The following is a 27,181-nucleotide window of genomic DNA, read 5'->3' as shown; positions in this document are numbered from 1 at the left end:
TACCATCGTATTATATTTGACAAATTTAAAGTATGTGTATGCACACACACACACACATGTCTGGTTTTTTATCCTTGTGGGGACTCTCCATAGGTGCAATGGTTTTTATACTCTCCACACTGTATTTTCTATCCCCTTACCCTAACCCTACCCCTAAACCTAACCCTTACAGAAAACTTTCTGCATTTTTACTTTCTCAAAAAAACTCATTCTGTATGATTTATAAGCTTTTGTACCCATGGGGACCTCAAGGCAGTCCCCACAATGTCAAAAATTTCAGGTTTTACTATCCTTGTGGGGACATTTGGTCCCCACAATGTAGCAAAAACAAGTACACACATACACACATTTATGTGTGTGTGTGTGTGTGTGTGTGTGTCTGGGTTGCTTAAGTTTCTTATGCTCATCAAGCATATATAATACAATATTGTGAAATATTAATAAGAATGTTTTTCTGTTTTAATATACATTAAAATCTAATTTATTCCTGTGATCAAAGCTGAATTTTCAGCATCATTACTCCAGTCTTCAGTGTCACATGATCCTTCAGAAATTATTCTAATATGCTGATTTTTTATCAATGTTAGAAACAGTTGTGCTGCTTAATATTTTTTTTGGAATCTAATACTTTTTTTGAGATTCTTTAATGAATAAAAAGTTTAAAATAACAGCATTTTAAATATATATATATATTTTTGAACAATATACACTACCGTTAGAAATTAATACTTCAGCAAGCATGTAATAAGAAGTGATAGCAAAGACTTATATTGTTAGAAAATATTTATATTTTTAATAAATGCTGTTTTTAACTTTTTATTCATCAAAAAATCCTGAAAAAAAGTATCTCAGGCTCCAAAAAAATATTTGGCAGCACAACTGTTTCCAACATTGACAATTCTAATAAAAAAACAGCATATTAAAATGATTTCTGAAGGATCATGTGACACTTACAGCTGGAGAAATGGCTGATGAAAATTCAGTTTTGCATCACAGGAATAAATGATATTTTGAAGTATATTAAAATACAAACCATTATTTTATATTGTAATAACATTTTGCATTATTACAGTTGTTTTCTGTATTTTAATCAAATAAATGCAGTGTTGATGAGCATAAGAAACTTCTTTAAAAACATTAAAAATCTTACTGATCCCAAACTTTTGAACAGCAGTGTACATTTACAAGTATTTGCATCTATTAGATTTCATTTAAATAATCATATTTATTTAATTATACTTTATTATGTTCAAAATAAACATAATAAAAGCATACATTTGTTACTTTTGAAAACAATTATATGTAATTAAAAGGTATGAACACAGTTTATATGGCTAGTGTTGGAATAAGCAAGATTCAGCTAAAATGCACGAGATTTAAATATAATAACATTTATTGTGATGATAAATATATAAACCTGGTCATTGTGTATTTAAAACACTTTTGTATTGATAGTAGTATTACATGAATCTCTTTCTACATGTTTTATTTATGTTTGACTCACATTAGTTTTTCATTTGTAACCTATGTAATCCAAATAAATGGAAATTTTAATGAAAATGAAAAAACATACTATATTATATTAAAGTAAAACTATAATGTCTAAATATTAGGCCTAAATATTGTACATACATGTACAATACATACATTATCATTAACAGTTCTCCTTATATTTTTCAGCAATGAAATACAGGCCTAATTTTTAAATTATGTATATATAACGTTAGGCAAAGGCTAAAACCTTTAAGGACTTATAAACTGATATTCATGTACATTCATGAGAATAATCCCAAAATAGGATTATAGTTGAGATTATAGTGCATCTGTACAGAGTAAAGGCTCATAGTCTGTCATATTCTGATGAAGCCACGGCTATAATCTGCTGGCCCAGTTTAAGTCCAGGCCAATTCACTCCTCAGGGGAAGTTTAGTTTGTGCAGTGCTGTTCAAGCGCCAGAAAGGAAGAAAGGAAGAAAGGCAAATGTTTGATTTGTGCTTCTAAATGAAGAAGGCAGAAACAGAAGAAGAGGACGCTGACTCAGCTTCATGCAGCTCCATAAATACCCAGCGGCCTTTGCCAACAGCATCACCTTCTAAAACACTTTCTGAACTATAGTGTCAACATTTAATATTTACTAGAATAACTATCCTGTAGTCAGTTCAATTTGTATTTGTCCTGTAATTTAGAACTAAACAAAAATTGTACCATTGTAATACCACATTTGTTTTTTTCAAATGCAGCATTTTAGCGCCATAGTACCTAAGGATTACCATGTAACATGAGATATAAATATAGTACTCAGAATTTAAATCCACAGTATGCATCAAACAACCACAGTATTGCCATTGGATACCATGATGGTACATACCATTACCGTTTGTTAGAGCAAATATTGTACAGCAGCACAGTGGTCTGAGACATATTGTGATTAATTTAGTTCCAAAGAGGCATATAAATAGCATCTAAGCGAAGAGGGAGAAAATGAATCGATTTTCAGATTGACTTATGGGGAATTGCACAGCAGGAGAAGAGACTGGAAAGTAGCCAGGAGTTGAAAGACACTTCTAAGTATTATGTAAACGTCAGGCAGAAAAAAGAAAGTTTTTCTCTCATCATAAAATGACATGTTGAGCCAAGCATTTGGCTTGGCAAGCAGCACTTTCTAAAATGATGGAAGCTATATTTAGTAACATTCATACACGATATCTACTGTAGTATCTCAAAAGAGACTTTCATGTTGCTTTCCTTTTAACTAAAGGTTATGGAAGCTTTTTCTACTAAAGTTTCCCTGGCTCAGAATACAATGGCTTACCAGACTGTCCAATGGCGTGTCTGAAAATGCTCCTCTCTCAGAAAATAGGACCACAGACCACCTACAATATTCCACTGAGTTAAACCAAAAATTTCAGTGGGAGGATATGTGTTACATTAACGTCGTCAAAGTTATTTAGGACTGCTTTTAAAGACTTCTTTTTCTGTGATTTGTCCTTGCACAGATTCAATGCAAACACCCAAATAAAAAGTAGGCATGATGTGTCAGATGTTTCCTTACTTACTGAGCTTGCCAACTTTTCAAACTTTGCAGCTGTGATAATGATTTAACAGTTCAGTAAACAATAAATTAATATTGCGGAACTTACACTGCAGTCACATTTTGCTCCAAAAAGAGTTCCAAAAAAATCCACAGCAGACGCCACAGTCCTGTCTGCAAGGTACTCACAGCAGAGGTGTTTTGGTTCTGAATGAATCAGCGTTGCTAATTCGATGACTCACCCACATAGACCTTGCACTGGAAGCCTTTCTGAATAAATCAGTGCCTGCATCCCAATGTGCATACTATCTATGCTAATTTCTATGTGATAGTAGTGATTTTCAATACTATTTAGGGCAGATAGGGTGGATAGTATGCACCTTGGGACGCAGGGAGGAATCGGTTCAATAGGGCTGGGAGTCGATTCCAAAAAGAATCGTTTCCTCGATTCCGAGGCGTTGGGAAACTTTGGAAACTTTTGGACTCTCCGTTCATAGCCGTTTTCAGTTCAACGAAGCTTTTCTATGGGCGCCTCTCAAACGAAAGGCTGCATATATCGGCTGTTGTCCTCAAATGTCACTGAACATCGATTGACGAAAATAAACTGAATGAAAAGAGTCGGTACTGAGCACGTCTGAGTTTGAGGATGCAGCCTTGCTCGCTAATAGTGATTAGAAATCTGATTCGTTTTCACGAAAAGGTTCTTTCGGATAGATTGTTTTAATGAACCAGTTCAAAAACGATTCAAAAGTTATTTTACGGTGAAACGACCTTAATTGTCCACAGTTTTGAGTGATGCACGACAGAATAGAAAATGAGGGTCTTGATTCTATTTTCATCTTAAATAAAATGCTATTTTTAACCTTTCTATCGGCCAGTGATAATTCTGAAAGAAAACGCCGAGAGCACATCTGATTGACCACGAGCTCTTACATCAGTGTTGTTGTTCTGGTTATTTTGTTTCAGTGTACAGTTTGTTAATTTTGCTCAAACCATACCACTGAAGTACACATCATTCAGCTGAATTGTGCCTTGTTCCATTCTTGCAATAAACGCATGTCCACTGCTGCGTTGTGGGCTATGACTAATTTCATGTGCAATGCAGACAAAGTTACAACTTAAATACAGAAATGTATCATAATTAACCCTAACCCTAAAAAAATAAAGCTTCTTGTTATGATTAGGCTACTTTCTAAGACCTTTATATCCTACAGTCATGGCGGAATTATAGGTTCCTCCACTTTATAAAAACAAGAATCGAAAACAACAGTGAGGAATCGATTTTTGGAATCAAATCTCATAAATTCCAGAACCAGGAATCGGAATCGGACTCGATTCCAAAATTTTCGGAATCGAACAGCCCTAAGGTTCAATGAATCATTACAAAGACTAATTTCAGTGACTATTCTTTGGTGCCACCTAATGGCGTAATAATGTCACCTGCATGAGAGTCACTGATGAACGAATCAAATTCGTATACTGTTGTATACGATATTTACAGCTGGTGGTAAGCAAACAGAAAATACATTTTACCTAAAGAAACATGGGACTAAGTGTAATCATCATTAACATTGTGTGTGAATACTTCCACTGGGGAAAAAAAATGGAAGTGCAGCGTAGAGCCTTATAACCAATCAAACGCGTTCCTGTTGAACTTAGGAATGCATTGGCCAATCAGAGGCGCTTAGATTAGGCACCGGAGCTGTTTTACCATGATACCATGTAAATAAAATATTAATTTAGTAGTTTCAGCGATTGTAACGAGAGTTTTTGCATAACTTGTGCTAGACTTGGCTAACGTTTAATAGTGTTTCTATATCGATGTTAATAATCATTATTACAATATAAAGAGCAATAATCTACAATAATGACTCTTTATCATAATATTGCAGCTCTCCTGTTTTTTTTTTTTTTACATCTATAATTTAGATACAATTTTAAACAGTCTATTGTTATTGACAATTTAAAACACTGACTAAAGTAATTGGGTAAATTTATTGACATTAAAGACGACATATGTTTTTATAATAATAATAAGGTGACTATCAAAATGCCCCTAGAAATTAATTCCAGTGGGCAAATATTGCCCTTTAATGGAAAAGTTCATTTCAGACGCCATATGTATAGGAAGAAAAAATCGTAGCTTAGACACTGGATTTTAAACAATCCTTTAAACTATTTATCCTGCCTATGCTACTGCACAGACAGTTTAAGCCAGACAACTTATCTTTAACCCCTTCACCCTGGGCATTGACTAATACTGTCAACCTGAGTCAGCTGCTATCTAATGCTGCTTTTACTTACTCTTTTACACCATGTGCTACTATCACAAGCATAAAGCTGGCTAACCCCTGACCTCCTAGTGCTAAGGTAAATACTGTGCAGTTAGCCTTTTAAGACGATAATCATATGTTCAAATTGAGTAATTTTGCTTTAAATAATAAGTTCCAAGTTATTTTAATAATACAAACCTTTAATCAAGGAAGAATAAAACTAAAATACATCACTGTATAGTAGGTGCATTTTGCATTATCTGAACAAATGTGAGCTAGTTTCAGAAAATAATATGTAAAACTTATCACCACACTGTTGTTATAAATAGATCATCTAAGTGAAGTAAGGTTCTTTAATCAAGACTGACAATAAACTGATGAATATGAAGTAATCAAGGAGCACATAATCACAGTTCTTCTGGTAATTGATTATTACTGATTCCAAACAAGGGATGAAATTTACAAGACAGAACATCCAATGCATGTGAGCATTTTGTGCTTCACTACATCACTTCCAAAGTGCATTACTGATGCTCGCATCTGTCCCCGTTGTTATTATTATTAAGGGATAATGGACGGGAAATAAAATTAAATTGAAAGATTTTTCTCGTTTTATTTTCTAAGCAGGCACAAGGGTAATAGAATTAGCATTTGCAATTCTCCTATCCTCAGCAGCCAAAGCTGTTCATTAGTCCCTCTCTGACATTTTGTCAACATCAGATGCTCTTAATGGCACTTGAGCAGAAGTGAGCACAGCACTCGAGACTTCTGAATTAATTATAAGCGAGCCGTTTGCTTCAGTGCTGTCAAATGTTTACTGTGTCCAAGTTTGATAGGATACTGCTTTAGCATTACAGTGTTTATGACCATTTCTTGTACATATGAGGAGGTGTGGAAAATTTCTTAATTTTTGTGAATTCTGGATGTTAAAAAATAAAACCTTCATGTAAAACAAAATGCTTAAACACGCTGATACGAATTTCAGGGTTGATTTCTGATCAGTTCTTTATAATATAGATCATCAACGTGATTTCACATGATATAAGCACACTTTTAACAAATTATAAAAGACAAATACAAATGAAACCATTGCACAATTTAATACTGAAACACAATTTCATAAAGCTTGCTTCAAGATATCTGAAAATAAGCAAAATATTAAACATCAAAATAAAATCCTCCATTGCATTACTAGCAACCATAAATTACAAGTTCCCTGAAATAATTTTAATCCACGTTCAATACAATTTAAGTACATACATTTCTGGACACCCTGGATCTATTTCTTTAAAGTCCATCGTCATCCATAATTAACCCACGAATACTGAGAAAATACAAAGCAGCTGTCATCAAATCTGACTAAGCTTGAAAACTGTACATTTTATTTTTTGTAACATTAAAGGAGAAGTCCACTCCCAAAGCAAAGATTCACATATAATGTACTCCCTTGTCATCCAAGATGATCATGTCTTTCTTTCTTCAGTCGTAAAGAAATTGTTTTTTTGAGGAAAACATTTCATGTTTTTTCTCCATATAATGGACTGGTATGGTGCCCCGATTTTGAACTTCCAAAATGCAGTTTAAATGCAGCTTCAAACAATCCCAGCCGAGAAAGAAGTGTCTTATCTAGCGTAACGATCGGTTATTTTAATAAAAATAATACAATTTATATACTTTTTAATGCCAAACGCTTGTCTTGTCTTACTCTGCCTCGACTGTTTTTGTTCCAGTTCATGACAGTTAGGGTATGTCGAAAAACTCCCATCTCATGTTCTCCCTCAACTTCAAAATCAGTTTTATCTTTTTTATCGAGGGTGTTTAATCTTCTTTGCATGTTCACTTTGCAAAGACTGTGTCAGTACTTCTGTAGTGATGTAGGATGATTTTGAAATGATTTTTGAAGTTGAGGGAGAAAATACAATTGGAGTTTTTCGAGATTAAAAAGTATTTAAATTGTATTTTTTTAAATGAAAATAACTGACCGTTAAGCTAGATAAGACCCTTCTTCCTTGGCTGGGTTTACAACTGCATTTGGGATCTTTTGAAGCCGCATTTAAACTGCATTTTTACAAGTTCAATATCGGGGCACCATATCAGTCCATTATATGGAGAAAAATGCAGAAATGTTTAATTTAATTTTTTTACGACTGAAGAAAGAAAGACGTTAACATCTTTGATGACAAGAGGGTGAGTACATTATATGAGAATCTTTGTTTTGGAAATGGACTTCTATAATCTGGCTTACGTACATTTTAAGGGCCTGCATATTTACATGAAAATGATTCTTTCTGAGAACTCAGAGCAGGAAATAATCATTTAAATAATAGCTGAAAGAGAAGTCACTGGCACGGCAGTTTTCTACACGTCGTGGTGACCTCACATAGGCTTTCACTTGACTAGAGTGTACCTGTTAAAGTGCCACAGAGTGTCTAAGATCAAGCAATGCGTAGGAAGGTCATAAATAAATATAAAAAAAAAACAAAAAACAAAAAAAAACAACCAAATAAAAAAGAAAAAACCCACACACACACACAATCATCAAGGTCAAATAAAAATGAAGCACGGCACCAAGCATGTCAATTAAAACTACAGTGGCAAAAGGAATCATGGAGTACCTTAACGTGAATTCTCCATACTGTCTGTGCAACACTTACAGAGATAGACATATATGTGGATATGGAACGTGGTGTGATCATGAAAGAAGGTCCACTGGGAATTCTGGACATGAAGCCGTTAAGCTCTTCCTCAAGAATATCCCACACGTCAGTAGCTGGCCACAAAGTCCAGAGGCACACAGAACCGACAGAGAATTGCTTCTTCCATCATGCCATGCTCTCCCTCTCCTCCGATGGTCCGTTTGACAGTTTCTTCACTTTCTTAACGCCCTCTCCCATGGCTGTTGAGGTAGTTACCCTGAAAGAACAACATTAAAGGATTAGCTCTCTTCCAGAATACATATTTCCTGCTAATTTACTCACCCCATGTCATCCAAGATGTTCATGTCTTTCTTTTTTCAGTCAAAAACAAAGGAAGGTTTTTGAGGAAAAGACTCCAGAATTTTTCTCCATATAGTGGACTTAAATGGGAGCCAACTGGTTGAAGGTCTAATTGCAGTTCCATTGCTTCAAAGGGCTCTACACAATCCCAGCCAATGACTAAGGGTCTTACCTAGTGAAACGACCAGTCATTTTTCAAAATAAATAAGTAAAAATGTATATAGATTTTTAACCACAAATGCTCGTCTTCAACTACCTCAACTTCACGCATTATGTAATCATGCATTTGAAGTTGGAGAAAATTAGAGGTTTTTTGAACCAAAGTACACAGACGAAGAACTAACCACGTGTGACCTTTCCTAATGTGATTACATAATGCATGAAGTCGCGGGCGCACATCGCAGATCTAGTGCAAGACAAGTATTTATGGTAAAAAGTACATAAATTAGTATTTTTTTTAGTAAATGATTGTTTATTTCACTAGACCAGATGCTTATTCCTCATCAGTGATCACGTAGAGCTACACTAAAACTGCAATTTGAACCTTCAACCAGTTGGCCACCATTGAAGTCCACTATATGGAGAAAAATTCTAGAATGTTTTCCTCAAAAACCTTAATTTCTTTTCGACTGAAGAAAGACAGACATGAACATCTTGGATGACATGGGGTGAGAAATTATCAGGGAATTTTTATTGTGGAAGTGAACTAATCCTTTACCAACAAAAACAAGCTCTAATGTGTAGAAAAATTTTCACTTTAAAGCCAAACACACTGAAAATACTCAACCACAAAACATCGAAGAGCTAACCGTTTCTACAACACATCTCGTTTTGTTTCTTGTGAATATCAGCGCAGTGTGGACATGAAAGAAGTTAAATCTTGGTCAGTACTGCTGTTCTGAAATAGCTAAGTAAAAACAGGTCCTCAAATAATTTCAGACTGTCCCAATTTTCTGAGGAAAGCCCTTCAGCGATCTAGCATGCATACAACTGATGTTTAATTCATAAAAGACAGAATCTATTCTTCTTTAAACACAAAACAAAACAATCTTTCTCTTAGTCATTGTTTTCAAAGTAGATTTAAATCAATGTGCAACAATTCTCAAAAAAAAAAACGTGTAATTCAACATTTTGGCATAAGGTAAAAAACCTAGTGTATGTGCTGTATATCGTAATCTTCTCTTGCTGGGCCACAAATGTTCTGAATCACCAAAACAAAGATCACATTTGCATTCATTTTTTTCTAATTTTACACAAACAGTGCCTTATTTATATACAAGCATTTCCATAAAACGTGACCATGAGTTCACTGGCTAAGCATTCTGCATTACGGCGAACACGGACTGAATGTTCTGAGCAGAAACTGAGATCAAGTGAGAGCGACACGCAAGCAAACTCTCTTGCTTTCATACTCTGCCCTTCTGTTCCTAATAATTATTTGAGCACAGATTGGACTGCATATGGCCACACTAGTACCAGCAAACTGTTCACGGCTCAAATGTAATACACATTCACAATATGAAGACCTACTGTTGTTGAGGCAACATTTACATTTACCCACTTGAGGTCCATTTTTAATTCAGATCAAATCTATATTAAAAACCATGGATGAGCACTATGTACTAGAATGAAATTGGGTGCAAACTTCAGTGAGTCATGAGATTTGAGATTGAACTTGAGATTGAACTTTATCAGTGATTTAAAAATGCAATACATAACTACTGCTACAGAAGAGAACAACAGCAGGGATCAGCTTCAAGGCAATTGTAAAGACATTCATCACACGGCCAGAGACAACAGCACCAGTCCAGTTCTCCACTCAGCAGCAGCCTCAGACTGCTGATGCACAAAGCACAATATTAAGGCTGTAAGAAATGAAAAAAAATAAAAAATAAAAAATAACCACACCATGAATCTCATCAAATCAGGTTCTGCTAACAGGCGCCCTAAGCAGCTAAAATGCTGTAAGAACACTTTCATTTTTGTTAAGTCTAACAAACAAGAAGCATATACAGTTGAGGCCAATTTTTTTTTTAGTGATTGTTTTTGAGTCCCTTGTTTGTCCTGAACAGTTAAACTGCCCACTGTTCTTCAAAAAAAAAAAATCTAATTCTTTGGTTTTTCAGCATTTTTGTGTATTTGAGCCCTTTCCAACAATGACTGTATGATTCTGAGAACAATCTTTTAACACTGAGGACAACCTGAGGGACTCAAATGCAACTACTACAGAAGATTCAAATGCTCACTGATGCTTCAGAAGGAAACAATGCATTAAAAGCCAGGGGGTGAAAACCTTTTGAATTTGAAGACCAGGGTAAATTGAACTTATTTTGTTTTCTGGGAAACATGCAAGTATCTTCTGTTGCTTTTGACGGGCAGTGCTAAATGAAAAAAATATGATATTTAGGCATAATAATAATAATAATAATAATAATAATAATAATAATAATAATAATAATAATAATAATAATAATAAAGCATACATCTTCATTCTGTTCAAAAGTTTTCACCCCCTGACCCTAACGCATTATTTATCCTTCTGAAGCATCAGTGAGTGTTTGAACCTTCTGTAATAGCTGCATATGAGTCCCTCAGTTGTCCTCAGTGTAAAAAGACAGATCTCAAAATCATACAGTCATTGTTGGAAAGGGTTCAAATACACAAAAATGCTGAAAAACCAAAGAATTTGTGGGACCTGAAGGATTTTTCTAAAGAACAATGGGCAGTTTAACTGTTCAGGACAAACAAGGGACTCATGAACAACTATCACTAAAAAAAAAAATAATAATAATAATAAAAAACAGCTGTGGATTATTCAGGTAAAAACATAAGAATCAACTGTACGTAAACTTTTGAACAGGCTCATTTTTATAAATCCAACTACTATTTTCTCTTGTGGACTATAAATATCTTATTCAGGTCAGTACTAAATAAAAACTACCATGCATTTTGTATGATCCTCTTATTCAGATTCTGCAAGGTGCATGTAAAATTTTGACCTCAACTGTACTATAGATTAATAACCTCAGAGCTAAGGTCATTCATTTTTTTCCCCAACAGAGAAGAACATGAATGGGAAGTTACACCCATAACCCAACTGTTGCACTATATTAAAAGGTGCCTGATATTTAATTAATAAATAAATAAATAAATAAATAAATAAATAGCACACAGGGCAGTTTGGACCTAAACTTTGAATGCTCATGAGAGCAATGCTCTCTATTTCTGTGGTTACCATCATCCATCATTTCTGTGTTCTTTGCAAGACTCAATGAGGACAGCTGAATCAGGCCGCACCACAAGTCACCCAAAAAAGTTTTTGGGAAAATAGGCCACAAAAAAAGCTCTCTACCCATTCAAGCTTGGGAGGAAGACAAGCGAGAGTAAAGCACAATGTCCTGCGTTAGGCAGGTGGGAGAGATACTGTGGGAGGAGGAGGAAAAGAAGAAGGGGGAAAGTGCAAGCAAGGAACAAGGACATATGGAGTCACGGGGCTATTTTGGGAAGTGCAGGGGTGGGGGGTGGATAGAGCACACGCCGCCTGAGGGGATGCTGAATGCAGGGTGAATGGGAGATGGGAAGTTGGGGGAAGAAGGGGAGGATGGGAGTTGTCAAGGAACAGAACAAGACTTGGACATCAGGGAGTGGAGAGAAAGGCAATCCACCGAGACCTCAGAGAGAAAAAAATAAATAAATCACAAGGATGGAGAAAAAAACAAAAAACAAAAAAAAAAAAACGACAAAGCCTGAAGAGATAAAGCAAGAGCATTAAAACACACTGAATCATCTGACCTGATGAGGCCTCTCAAAATTTGAACAAATGACACGGTTTTGAAATAACCAGCAAATGTTTGGGTGTGCGTGCGTAAATAAACGGGGCATGACAGGTGCTCTCAGCAAGGGCGCGTAATGAGGGTGGCTACCAGGTCCTCCAATCAGGAGGAAACCCTCTGGGCTTCTTCTAGAGCCATGACAGGTGGCTGGATCATTGTAAGCCTGTCCGTGTGACCAGGTCACAGCTAGTAATAGAGTGCACGAGGGTCACAGTATGCAGAAGAGCTGCGTGCGAAAATACATATAGAAGAAAGACACTCTTATAAAAGCAAAAATGAGAATAATAAGCTTCACTTTAAACTGAGACAGTCTCATATGATCATGTGATCTCATTGTTATGGTCGTCTGTCATCACTGGCTCTCTGTGCTGTGAGTGAGTCACATCATCTTGAGGAATCAAATTGTCCTTGATCTTTTGAGATAAAAGAATGACGTACTTCGAAAACATGTCAAGGTACAGCCCATTCACTTCCATTCAAACTTATTCTTGAAATGTCCTGTCTTTTGTTACATCCACCTTATTTTGCAACGTGGAAAGAAGCTGAATATGCAAGACTTCTGATTCATTATAGTTTAAATAAATAAATATATAGAAGAACAACAAAATGCAGTACACAATACAACTCTTAAAGCGGTCATGAACTGAGAAATTTTGGCATATAAGAGGTTATTATACTATAAAAACATCCTGTGAGTTTCAGAACTCAAAGCTTTCTTGTTAGTCTGAAAACAGCTTATATTGAAGCCAATCTGCCAAAACGACAGGTTGTGGAATGTGTCACTTTATGATGTAATAGTGTAGCTAAACGCCCCCTCCACAGAAGATCAACACCTGCTTTTACATCACTGCCTGTTTAGCCCCGCCCATCGATTCACTCATGTAGTGTAAATAACGAGAGCGTCAGATGAGCGCCAGACGCAGGTTTATGCAGAAACCAAACAGTGGGGGCAGAGAGTCGGAGGGTCGTGGGTTCGAGTCTCAGTGCCGGCAGGAGCTGTAGGTGGGGGGAGGGAATGAACAGCGCACGCTTTCACCCTCAATACCCATTGCAAGTGCACTTAAGCAAAGCACTGAACACCCATTTGCTCCCCAGAGAGCAAATGGCTGCCCACTGTTCTGGGTGTGCGTTCACGGTGTGTGTGTGCATTTGTTCACTACTCAGTGTTGTGTGTGTGCACTTGGTTGGGCTAAATGCAGAGCACCAATTGCGAGTATGGGTTACCATACTTGGCAAATGTCAAGACAACTTTTTAATAAAGATGGCTCTGAAGACAACAAGATGCTGTGCAGGGCCAAGTTGAGGAAAAACAGTCTTTGTATTACTCTTCTGATCCCAACATTAGGAAAAAGTGGATGAACTTTAAGTTCCAGAACATGTCAGTAAGAACTTGGTCCTTTGTTCACTTCATTTTACCACAGATTTGTTTACAAACAAGGCACAATTCAACGCAAGATTGAAACTAAAAGACAATGTTGTGCCGAGAAAATTAAAACTGACTTTAATGCTGCACCGCACAAGTGTGAGTATCTGTTTTTATTTTGTGATCACTATTTTGGTCAGTATCTTTTGGTTTTTAACCAAAAATCAAAGCAGCGTCAACCTATGAAGGATGTTGCCTATCAAACATACACAGAGTGTTAGGCAATCATAGCAGTGGGCGCTTACTTCTGAGTCTACAATGCGCCACACGTACTGTATTCAAACAGAGCTTTGATGAGGGGGGGTCAAAATAGGACAGAAAATAGCCTATTACTTCTAATCTATGATTTTTTTTTTTTTATGTAAAAATCTTGATAACATCCTAAGTGGACCTCAGAGAACAGTACAAAATAATAAAGGCAGGGTCAGTTCATGACCCCTTTAACTCTTTAAACCAGTGTGCATGATTAAATTAATAATTATCACAAAAAATACAGTTTTCAACAATCAAGAGTTTTTGTATAGCTAAAATAAGTGGAAGCAACTGAAAAGAGTTCACATTCAAGTAAAATGGCAGCGCCCATTAAAATAAAGTAGATGTGCACCAGTAGCTGTGTATTTATGTATGATTTCTTACACATCGTCCATCTCCATGTCTTCGTCCTCCACAGACAGCAGCAAGTAGGGGTTGTAGGAGGCCGGACGGAACTTGTGTCCAGTTAAGAAAAAGAAAGTCAGAGTGGCCAGCTCATCCAGCAGCTACAAATAAAGAACAAAACACAAAATAAAACATTGAATGGTTGCACATATACATGTGGCATTACTGTATTTTAAATTAAAAACTGGTTTGCTAAAAGCCATTAAAGGAGAAGTTCACTTTCAGAACAATATTTACAGATAATTTACTCACCCCATTGTCATCCAAGATTTTCATGGCTTTCTATTTTCAGTCGTAAAGAAAATTATGTTTTTTAAGGAAAACATTTCAGGATTTCTGTACATATAGTGGACTTCTATGGTGCCTGCGAGATTGAACTTCCAAAATGCAGATTAAATGCAGCTTTAAAGGGCTTTAAACAATCCCAGCCGAGGAAGAAGAGTCTTATATAGCAAAATGATCGGTTATTTTCTTTAAAAAATACAATTTATATATTTTTTAACCTCAAATTCTCATCTTGTCTAGCTCTGCGTGACCTCCGGTTCAAGTGAGTTAGGGTAGGTTGAAAAACTACCATCTCATTTTCTCCTCCAACTTCAAAATTATCCTACATCACTGCAGAAATACCAACCCAGTGTTTACAAAGTGAACATGCAAAGAAAATCAAATGCCCTTTACAAAAAAAAAAACAAAAAAAAAAAACAGTAAAACAGCGAGGTAAGATGATTTTGCAGTTGGAGAAGAAAATGAGTGTTTTTCAACATACCCTAACTGTATTGAACTATAATACACACTATACATGCAGAGCTAGACAAGACGAGCATTTGATATTAAAAAGTATATACATTCAAAACGATTCATATCGTTTTGTTAGATAAGACCCTTATTCCTCAGCTGGGATCATTTAGAGCCCTTTGAAGCTGCATTTTGGACGTTCAAACTCACAGGCATGACTGAAGTCCACTATATGGAGAAAAATCCTGAAATGTTTTCCTCAAAAAAAAAACTATTTCTTTACGACTGAAGAAAGAAAGACATGAACATCTTGGATGAAAATGGGTAAATTAGTAATGAGTAAATTATCTGTAAATTTGTTCCGGAAGCGAACTTCTCCTTTAATACATTTTTCCCCCTTTTTCTTTCTTTTTTTTTTTTAACTAATAATTTAATATTTTTAATTTATCGTAAACATGCTACACACTATGCACTTATAATTTGCACCATGTACTCATTCATCTAGTATCAATATTATAAATTTGTCATACATCACTGGAGTCTACTAGAGTCTGCTCCACCTGTTCTGCTACGCAAGGAAAGCTGTGACTGTTAAATGCATGAAGTGTTCAACAATCCATACTACATATTTATTCTTTTAGGTTAATTAAAGTGCATTTGAAAAATGGAATAGAATTGGGCATAAGTGCACAAACTGTGATGCATCTTATTTTTATACAACTAATTCTGAGATTTCCCTTTCTTTTTAATAAACATACACCATAGTAAGATCTTACAGAGAAAAAAACTTCACAAAGCTACTAAAGTAGCCTCAAACGGACACTAGAGCACAGCATTGCTAAGGTGGCCTTAGGTCAAGTGTTATTTCTAAAGAAGAAAAAAAAAAAAAAAAAAAAAAAAATTTAATTTGCCTCTCATCTTATGGTGTTTGAACATTGGCCAACCAAACAATTAAACCAATCAGGAAATTCAAATAGCATTTAAAATAGCAAAGCTGCATGTTTACTCAGTGACGTCAACAATGATTCAGTCTCCATTAACTTGCTTTTATGTAAAAATGTTACAGATATGTTGCCATGAACTTTTCTGTGATGTGAGCGATAGAGAAGTTTCTATTTAATGTGAACAAGCCTTTACTGCAAATTTAGTATGCAGATGTCAGCCAGCTGTTAAATCTGTTTTGCAAGTTTGAGTAAGGTGCCATCACTCACCTGGTAAAGCCACTTCCACTGGAAAGGAACAATGACCTTGATGAGACTGGCAATGATGCGGGTGAAATAAATATAGCATACAATCTGTGACACAGAAAGAGACGGTAAGAAAAAAAGAGACAGAGGAGTGATGGACTATCTAAAAGATTAGATCATTTTCAATGCCTCAAATCATTGATCACATTAATAAAGACAAATGATCAAACAAACTGTGTTCTAGTCTGATTTTGTTTCAAACTAAAAAAAAAATATAACAAAATAAAAAAATCATTTTTAAAGGTTTTGGACTATTTAGGAAAATAATGAATTAAGTAAATGTGACATTGATTGAGTGAACTCCTCACGGTCAGTTGCTCTTACTTCCACTGAAACATGAAGAAAAATACTTCATAACTTAATTTAATTTCTTTCCTATTCTTAAATAAATAAAGATTACTATTAAATTAGAAACATGGCAAATAAAATCATTTTTGTTAGTGGTTTCAGACTTTTGGGGCACACTAGACAAAGCTGGAGACATACTTAATGGCAAATCGAGAGCAAAGTGACTTATGAAGCATTTTGAGTTATCACTGTGAAATAAACTAAGATTGCTATAAAAAAGTGAACTGCACAAACCTTCATGAATAAATGCATTTATTCAGTCAGCGACTGTTCAAATCAAGCAAAACTGATAAGTCTAATAATTCTCATGCCATGACAGGCAGTTGGCACTGCACAAAACTGAGCGCCAGGCATGTGCCCATTCAAAATCAGCGTGTCTGAATGTAAGTGAGAATGACAGTGAAGTGAATACATACCATCACATAGTAGTGCCTAAAAAGTTTCAGCTGAGCCAGATTGATGGCAGCTACAAAGAGAAAGAGAAGCCAAACATTACGATTAAAACAGAGCGAGAGCGGGGATGAGCTGTCCTTTTACCTTTCATGCTTCAATTACTGTGGTTCTCAGCTCCTGCTGTGAAAATTGTTAAAATCAGAAGGCAATCAAAGAGTATGTCTTTGTGCCCTCTGAGGGACAGGCAAAAGATGAAAGCAGGAAAAAAAACGCGATAGGCAGCAATGAAACTATTATTATTTGAGAGGGAAAAAATGGTGGTAATTGTCAGGAGAGAATATTTTCTCTTGACTGCAGGATTATACAAAGTCATAATACACCAAGGCAACATATAGTGGTGCTGCTGTATATGTATCTCATATTGTGCCTAAATATTTCCACTTTTGTAACTCATGAGGGTTCATTTTTCTGCAGTGGCAAAAATTGGGACACAAACTGTGGGGCTAAGGGAATAACCTGCTTCATTTTGAGTGCTGATCTCTCTCTCACACACACACACACCTGCTCTTGTTCATACAGCCATTAATATTGGTGGGAAAAGGTTACTGTAAGCATGTTAGATTGAAAAAAGACATCCTCAGGGATCACATCAAAGACATGAAATACAGACAGTACACATTCATTTCAGGCTACCAACCTGAAAAAGCCTCATTCTGCAAAGATCACTACTGCAAAAGCACAAGGCACAGCAGGAAGCTGTCATCAAAACCAGCACACCTCTCTTCATTAAATGTGTTTTTTTTTTTTTTAGCTGGAGGTTAAGGGTTTTATAAGTAAGATTTAAAGCACTGATCTGAATTACTCATTTTTTTTTCTCTATATATTAGCTGTGGAAACATTATGTTTATTCATATATTTATCTTTGCGTTTCGTTTTAGATAATCCTTTCTGTGGTTGGTGTTACTGTTGTTCTGGTTGTTGTGTGTTAAGTCTTCTGTAATGTATGTGTGTCCACTGTCATTTCTCAATTTGGCACAACTTCATAAAAACATTAATGCAGTAAAACAGTAACATTTTGAAATTACTACAATTTAAAATAGCTCATTTTCTTTGTTAATTAGGGCTGTCAATCAATTAATCACATACAAAATAAAAGTTTGAGTTTGCCTAATATATGTGCATGTACTGTTTGCAATTATGTACATATAAAGACAAACACATTCATGCATATATTTGAGAAATATTTACAAATATATGTATTTATTATAATTTGTATATATATATATATATATATATAATATTTTGTACATAAAATAACATAAGTAAAATATTTCTCTTAAATATATGCATTAATTTGCGTATTTATAGATACATAATTACACACAGTACATACACATATTAGGCAAACTCAAACTTTTATTTTGTATGTGATTAATCACGTTAATCATTTTACAGGCCTATTTTAAAACATTAAATAAATAAATAAACATACATACATACATACATACATGATGATAATACAAACTTACTGACCCCAAAGCTATAAACACAAATGTAGGAAGATGATACAGAACAATGACATCTTTTCCTGATGCTTTGCTAACATTATTTTAAAATAACCATGCCAATAAAGCACACAAACACAAATTCAGCTCATAAACTGAAATGTAATGCTTGCATAACCTCATTCAAATAAAAACCAGCACTAAAATGAGACTTGCATTGCAGAGTTTCTGCATCTTTTTCCCAGATGATGGAATTTGCAGAGATCCCTTGCTGCAGGGCCAAATCTGTCTACCCATTCCATGGATTTGTGGGTAGGATAAAGTCATAACCCAGGCTGGTTTCTCTGAGCTATGACATTTGCAAGCTGCCTGGCATCTGCTGTCACAACAGGCAACAGTGCACGGTGGCAGAGCACATGCCGAAGAGAGCATCTCTTGCAGCAACCCTACAACTACCAAACCACAATGGGCAAATACTATGTGTGTTGTTTCATTTCAGTAACAAATGTTTGCAGATGTGAAGATTTGGGGATGACACATGGAATGTTTGCTCAAAGGAATGAAAAATGATCCCCTGACCAAACTCTGACTGGCTCATGCGTGCCCAATTGCTGTGGTCAGTGTTTATAATAATCACCAGATTCAGCTCAGGATTAGATCATCTGACTTACGGTATCATAACACCACAAAACCAATACAAACAATTCGTGCTCATTATGAGCAAATCATTGAAATGGATTGACTTGAGTTGTCCATTTACAATAATGTTCAAAAGTCTGAGACTGACACTTTTTTTAACTTTAAAAAATAAAAAATAAAAAAAATCAAAGACTAAGGCTGTAAGTGCGAGCTGTTTTGAATTTACATGGCTAGATTTACAGTACTATTTGGTTAATGTATGTTTAGAGCAGAATATCTAGAACTGCTGCATTCTAGAAGACAGCACATTTCAATTTCATACTGTGAAGTCTTTTGAGCTGCATGTAGAGAACAGCCAAATGTGAAAGAAGACAGCACACATGACCAAGAAAAGCATTAGGAAAGATTAAAAATATGCACTTTACACAATATTTCAGTTAAAATGGCTTAAACATTGTGACACATGACTAACGTCTTTTACAACCAGTCATAAAAAAGGCCATTGAAAATGGTACATGTGATGATCAAGTTTTATACTGTATCAGACTAAACTGTTGACCACAAAGTGCTCTGATAATGTTCGACATACCTTTCCCATCTGTTGCTGATGCCTCTTGTAAATGTCTTATGGACCTATCGAACAAAAACAAATGTTTTTAGACTTAAACTACTAAAGATAAAAAGGCAAAATAGCCTGCCATTTACTTAATACAAACATCAGACTCTGTTAGTCAAGATATGATATTTATACAATAGAAAATTAAATCTGGGCCACATCAAAAGGACAAAGATGCAGAGCACTTACCAGACAACTGGAAAGAGAATAGCCCCGCAGCACAGCAGATCTACCAGAAACAGGATCTCCATCCAGAGACCATATTCACTGGAGCCCTCCTCTGTGGACTCAATAATGATGTATGCCACATTGGCCAGGACCTGATATCATAAGGCCAACATGACCATGTTACATTTATAACAGTTTTTATCATAGGAGAACAATAATTTATCTTAAAAAAAAAAAAAAATCCATAAACAACCTTCTCTTAAAAATGCTGTGTAATACTGTACTGTAATGTCCTGATAAATGTGTTTTAGTGTTTTGTGACCTGTATGTTGTTTTAAAAAACTGGGGATTTTTAATGCATATTCGTATACAACACTTGGAGGGAACACTATTTAAACTAGTACTCTGAGATGATGCTATAAAAAAAAAATATAATAATACTAATAACAACAATACCTGCAGGGGAATGACGATCATGAAGATCTTTTTGTCTTTATCTGAGAGGATATGCTTGACAAAGGCCCAGCCTGTTCCTATTAATGCTATAGTGATGAACAACAGTGCCCCCTTCAGTCTGCATGAATAAAAACATTTAGCAAAATCAAACATACTGATCATATTGCTGAATTACTGATTCAGAAATCATGACAAGAGTCCACAGATTTTCATAAAAAACAAAATAAAATAAAAAATTGTATTTTAATATACTTTAAAACAGAATTTTTTCCTTTGATCAAAGCTGAATTTTCAGCATCATTACTCCAGTCTTCAGTGTCAAATGATCCTTCAGAAATCCTACTAATATGCTGATTTTCTTTTAATCAATGTTTGAAACAGTTGTGCTGCTTAATATATATTTTTTTGAACCTGTGATACTTCTTTCAGGATTATTTTATTAATAAAATGTTAAAAAGGACAGCATTTATTTAAAACAGGAATCTTCTGTAACAATATACACTACCATTCAAAGTTTGGGATCAGTAAATTTTTTCTTTGTTTCTTTTTAGAAATTGTTTAGAAAAGTGTTAAAGGAGAACTCCACTTCCAGAACAACAGTTTACAGATAATGTACTCACCCCCTTGTCCCATGTTCATGTCTTTCTTTCTTCAGTCATAAAAAAATTGTTTTTTTGAAGAAAACATTTCAGGATTTTTCTCCATATAATGGACTGATATGGTGGCCCAAGTTTGAACTTCCAAAATGCAGTTTAAATGCGGCTTCAAACGATCCCAAATGCGGTTGTAAACGATCCCAGGTGGAGAAGAAGGGACTTATCTAGCGAAACAATCGGTTATTTTCATTTAAAAAATACAATTTAAATACTTTTTAATCTCAAATGCTTGTTTTGTCTTGCTCTCCCTGAACTGTGTATTCTGGCTCAAGACAGTTAGGGTACGTCGAAAAAACTCCTATCGTATTTTTCCCTCAACTTCAAAAATAATGTCAAAATCATCCTATATCGCTGCAGAAGTTCTGACCCAGTCTTTGGAAAGTGAACATGCAAAGAAGATCAAACGCCCTTAACAAAAAAGGTAAAACAGCGACATAGGACAGTCACAGTTTTTTGACATACCCTAACTTTGAGCCAGAATACAGATTCAAAGACTATAGAATACCCTTAAAGGGACTTCAGGGACCGATCGTTTCTCTAGATAAGACCCTTCTTCCGTGGCTGGGATCAGCCGCATTTGGGATTGTTTGAAGCCGCACTGAACTCGGGGCACCATATCAGTCCATTATATGGAGAAAAATCCTGAAATGTTTTCTACAAAAAACAATTTCTTTACAACTTAAGAAAGAAAGACATGAACATCTTGGATGACAAGGGGGTGAGTACATTATCTGTAAATTGTTGTTCTGGAAGTGGACTTCTCCTCTAAATTGATAGAAGAGATAGTAAAGACGTATATGTGACCCTGGATCACAAAACCAGTCATAAGTGTCATTTTTTCAAAATTGATAAATTTGCTTTCCATTGATGTATGGTTTGTTAGGATAGGACAATATCTGTCCGAGATACAATGGTTTAAAAATCAGGAATCTGAGGGTGCCAAAAAAAAAAAAAAAAAAAAAAAAAAAATCAAAATATTGAGAAAATTGAAAGTTCTTCAAATAATGTTCTTAACAATATATATAACTAATCAAAAATTAAAAATCATACATTTACAGTAGGAATTTTACAAAATATCTTCATGGAACATGATCGTTACTTAATTTCCTAATGATTTTTGCCATAAAAGAAAAATCAATATGTTTGACCCATACAATGTATTTTTGGCTATTGCTACAAATAAACCCCAGTGACTTAGACTGGTTTTGTAGTCCAGGGTCACATATTGTTACCTTTACATCAAAGAAATAAATTATATGTTAAAGTACTAAAAAATAGAAAACTTATTTTAAACTGCAATATTTTCTGTACTTTTGATCAAATAGATAGATAGAAACTTTCATGAGCATAAAAAACTTCTTAAAAAAAAAAAAAAAAAAAAAATAAAATAAAAAACATTAAAAATCTTACTGATCCCCATTCCTGTCTTATCCATGCCTTACACATCTCTCTTTCTCTCCCTTCCTTCCTTCCTCTCTCTCTCTCTCTCTCTCTCTCACACTCACACACACACACACACACAGATGTTTGGTTTATTATCTTTGTGGGGACTCTCCATAGGCGAAATGGTTTGTATACTGTCCACACTGTATTTTCTATCCCCTTACCCTAACCCCATCCCTAAACCTAACCCTTACAGAAAACTTTCTGCATTTTTACTTTCTCAAAAAATCTCATTCTGTATGATTTATAAGATTTTGTACCCATGGGGACCACAAGTCAGTCCCCACAATGTCAAAAATTTCAGGTTTTACTATCCTTGTGGGGACATTTGGTCCCCACAATGTAGCAAAAACAAGTGTACACACACACACACACACATGCAGTTTATATTGGTGAACTTACAAGTGAGTAATGTAATAGACCACAGCCCAGCCTTCAATAGGAAAGCCTTGATTGGAAATGTAGTAGTAGTCAATCTGTAAAATAAGAATATAATTGCTAAAACAAACGCAATGTAATGCTGCTTTTTGCCTTGGGCAGGGGTGCCCAACCCTGTTCCTGAAGATCGACTTTCCTGCAGAGTTTAGCTCCGACCCTAATCAAACCCACCTGTCTGTAATTATCAAGCGCTCCTTGAGATCCTAATTAGCTGGTTCAGGTGTGTTTGGTCAGGGTTGGAGCTGAACTCTGCAGGAAAGTCAATCTCCAGGACCAGGGTTGAGCCCCCCCTGGCCTTGGGTATCTACCTATGTGGCTCATAGAGCAAAATGGAAATGCATTTCAATCGCATTTCCCCTAATTTGCAAGATTTTTGTGAAAATATCAATGTTTGCTAACTTATGATGTGTGATTTGGATAAAAATAATGTTGTTGAACCTAAAAACATTTACTTAAAATGTAAGCATTTCCCTTTAATAATTATATATAAACAAAGAAGTAAAAACACTCACTGCATGGAAAATAAGGGAAAGGGACTTTGTGAATGGAAGAGCAGCCATCAGCCAATGAATCTTGTAAACATCAGAACTAAAAAAGAAAAGCATGCACAGTAATCACAAAATTTGCTTTACTAATTTTACAGGAGACAATCATGATTTTGCTGCTCTCTGCTGGTCATTTCTTGTAACATGTATCAAACGTCAATAAGAAAAGGTACACAAGGGCTGTTATTGAAAGCTCTTACCTATGTGTACGCAAAACATGAACCCACAGTGTGCCGATGAGGAAGAAGAACATGGACATGCAGATGTAAAGCTTAGGTAAAGGAATCTCTCCTGCAGAGAGGAAACTTTCTGGATTCTTCTCCTCGATGTTGATCTGAAATCATATGTACTGCTTGCGTATAGACTTGTACTGTATGACTTGCATTTTAGAATTACATTTTAAAACTCAGAAAAATACTCACATCAATGCTGAACGGCATATATATGTCTGATATAGCGCTGTCCGTTTTGGCATTGAGTAGCAATTGTAGAAATAAAAGTTATAAAGGCCTTGCTGCTCATCCGTTGTGACATTGAAGTAAAACTAAAACAAGAACAGGTCAGTCAGTGGAGTGCACAACTGGGCAGATGTTAAAAGAAGTACATCTAGAAATGGACAGGTATATTAGTTTAGTTCAGAACTAGCTTAATGTACTTCAGAGCCCCATGAGCTCTCAGCAAAGCCACTACATGTCCTACCTGAAATGAATACATTTTGTCTTTGTGCTGAAGAGCATAGGTATCTTCTACCTTGTTCTGAGGGGTGTAATAACATCAAAATCAGTTAATGCAGAAGAAAGACATTAAGAGCATATTTTCAGACTAAATGCAGTCATAAATAATTATAAGCAGAGCTCACCTCAACATCTCGTTTGGATTTAGAACCCGCTACAAATTAACAGGAGAGAAACACAAATCTAACTGAAAAGGAGACTGATACAAAACAGGAATGCAAAACCAACATTAAAATTGCATGAATTGAAAGGCTTTCATTTAGAATACAAATGGGATGAGGACATTTATAAACTATTGTTCGAAAAGTCTCTTATGCTCACCAAGGCTGCATTTATTGAAAACGGTAACTTGGTAAAATAATAAAATAACTATTTTCTATCTGAATACATTTTAAAAATTTCATTTGTTCCTGTGATGGCAAGCTGAATTTTTAACAGCCATTACTCCACTCTTCAGTGTCACAGGATCCTTCAGAAATGATAATATGCTGACTTAGCACTCAAAAAACATTTCTTATGCTTATCAATGTTGAAAACAGTTATGCTGCTTAATATTTTCTGTGGCAATTGTGATTTTTTCCCCAGGATTCTTTAATAATAGAAAGTTCAAGAGAACAGCATTTATTTGAAACAGAAATCTTTTGTAACATAAACATATCTTACTGTAATTTATGATAAATCTAAAGCATCCTCGCTGAATCCAAAAATTACATTTTAGGTAAGAAGTTTTTTTGGTAAATTAGAATGTATTTATTTGTATTCGAATGCATTTGTGTGCCAAATGCCACTAAGTGATATATGGTTCAAGATAAGAAAGACTTACTCTTAGACTGAGATCCATCATCTGGCCCCTTGTCTTGGAGATCTTGGCCCTTTTCAGCTTGCTGATCCTCCGCAGTGATTTTGGGCACCACGGCTATGATGTTGGGAAAAACGCCAGCCTCTGCTGAAGTCTTCTTCCTCACTCTGAGGATATTGCAAGTTATGACAGAACATTCATAAACTGCATAATACTCCTAAAGTCATTCAGACTGTAATATTAATAATAAAAAGTACAACTCACAAGTTATTTTTGAAGTCTAGCAAGAGAAGCACCCCTGCAAAATTACTACTTGGACCCTTTTTTAGAGGACAGTAGTCAAGACCCTCGTCCTGCATATTCATAAGAGAGGTCATCAATTACAATTGTTTGACTGAAAGCTCATACAATGAATGACAATGTAATGTTAGCTTAAACCTAATATTATATTGTATGGATCATACTGCACTGCAGAGATTGCCAAGTTACAGCGGTTAATTTGTGCTAATACTAATTTATGCTTAAACTACACTGCCAGTCAAAAGTTTCTGAACAGTAATATTTTTATTGTTTTTTTTTTTTTAAGAAGTCTCTTCTGCTCATCAAGCCTGCATTTATTTGATCCAAAGTTAAAACAGTAAAATATTTAAATATTTGTACTATTTAAAATAACTGTTTTCTATTAAAATATATTTAAACTTTAAATCGATCAAAAACGACATAAAAAGACAAAGACATTTTAATGTTACAAAAGATTTCCAATAAATGCTGTTCTTCTGAGCCTTCTATTTATCAAAAGAAACCAGAAAAAAATTCCACTCAGCTATTTTCAACATAATAATAATAATAATTTTCAGAATATTAGAATGATTTCTGAATGATCATGTGACTGGTGTAATGATGCTAAAAATTCAACTTTGAAATCACAGGAATAAATTACATTTTAAAATATGTATAAATTAAAAAAAAAAAAACTTGCTGTCCTGTACTTGGTGAATAAAAATAAAAATCTTACTGTTCAAAAACTTTTCACTGGTAATGTAACAATAACAAACTACAGTGATACCCAAACTATACAGCAACAGCACATAAATACATTCAGATGGACATTCAAAGGTAGATACTGACCAGATATGTGGAGAAGCCATTATTGCTTGCACGATCCAGGCTAAAACCAATCTGCAATAAATAAATACAAATTAATTAATTAATCAAAATGAGAGAATAATTTAGAAAGATATTTCATAAAGAAACCCTAGTCTGTTTTCCTGATCAACGTACTGCTAGTAACATAGGTTTATTTACATTTTCTGATGACACATTGCCCCGTATAAAGTGCGCTTAAAACGTCCATTAATAACGTTCAATACATTTTCATATTGATTTATTTCACCGTATTATCATAGCCGATCACTTGACAGACAGGAGAGGGAGAGAGAAACTGACCGTGGAGCTGTCAATGTTGTCCGTCTTCCCACTAGAGAAGCTGAGGCTGTTCATGCTCATACTCATGTAACCATCTTTATAAAAGCCGAATGTGTTCAGATGGACCCGCTGACGGATGTCATCCTGACACACAACAGGTCTGTTTAGTGTCTCACGAGCATTTAGATGGTGAGATATTTAATGGCACTTGCATTATCACAACAAAACGGTTATGACTGATCATAAGACAGCATCCGTTGCAATAAACAACAGTGGTGACAATACAGTGACTATACCAATATCCCATAAAAACATTTAAGGCACAGCGCACACATACCTTAAGTACGAGATGGTGGAGTCGACATTGACTTTCTATGATAAGAGCCGTTATAATCACATTAATAACTGTAAACACACATCTCTTCCCGGTCGCCATTTTTAAAACCGCTTAAAAAATAAGAACGGGTCAATCGTACTATTATTTCCGGTTCACATATTTAATAAACGACGCCCTCTAATGGACGAAAGAGAAAGTTGTGAAATACCAGTCAGCTAATTTAGCAACAAAAATGTATTTTCAAGTAAACGCCAGCAAATGATCTCGGATAATTTATACAGTTCTTTTAAACACATTCTTTGTGAATATGTGTGATGATTATGGGTGTTTGATATTAGGATAATAGTATCGCGGTTTCTACAATAAGAATTGCTGTAAGTTCATTGTAAACAGGCAAATATGTTGTTTAGCAAATGTTATACACAGCTTATGTTAAAATAGCTCTTTTTAGAGCTTACTGCACTTCACTTTATACGGCACACTT

At 35.1% G+C, this 27,181-nt stretch overlaps 1 protein-coding gene across 1 annotated transcript; it reads right to left on the bottom strand.

Annotated features, from left to right (window-relative positions):
- Positions 1–6,291: 6,291 nt before the first annotated feature.
- On the bottom strand, positions 6,292–26,830 carry gpr107 (G protein-coupled receptor 107). The gene is given in 19 exon segments (XM_051110618.1): positions 6,292–8,217; positions 14,193–14,314; positions 16,160–16,243; positions 16,960–17,009; positions 19,670–19,713; positions 19,886–20,016; positions 20,321–20,438; positions 22,822–22,895; positions 23,370–23,445; positions 23,603–23,736; positions 23,825–23,877; positions 23,880–23,946; positions 24,102–24,158; positions 24,262–24,290; positions 24,960–25,102; positions 25,200–25,288; positions 26,064–26,114; positions 26,382–26,504; positions 26,698–26,830. Coding segments are annotated over 19 exon segments (1,635 nt in total). The 5' UTR covers positions 26,797–26,830; the 3' UTR covers positions 6,292–8,126.
- Positions 26,831–27,181: the final 351 nt, after the last annotated feature.

The sequence above is a fragment of the Labeo rohita genome, chromosome 5, assembly GCF_022985175.1.
Source record: "Labeo rohita strain BAU-BD-2019 chromosome 5, IGBB_LRoh.1.0, whole genome shotgun sequence".
Classification (NCBI taxonomy): Eukaryota; Metazoa; Chordata; class Actinopteri; order Cypriniformes; family Cyprinidae; genus Labeo; species Labeo rohita.
Note: the sequence above shows the minus strand (reverse complement) of the source record. Positions and strands in the feature narration are given on the sequence as shown.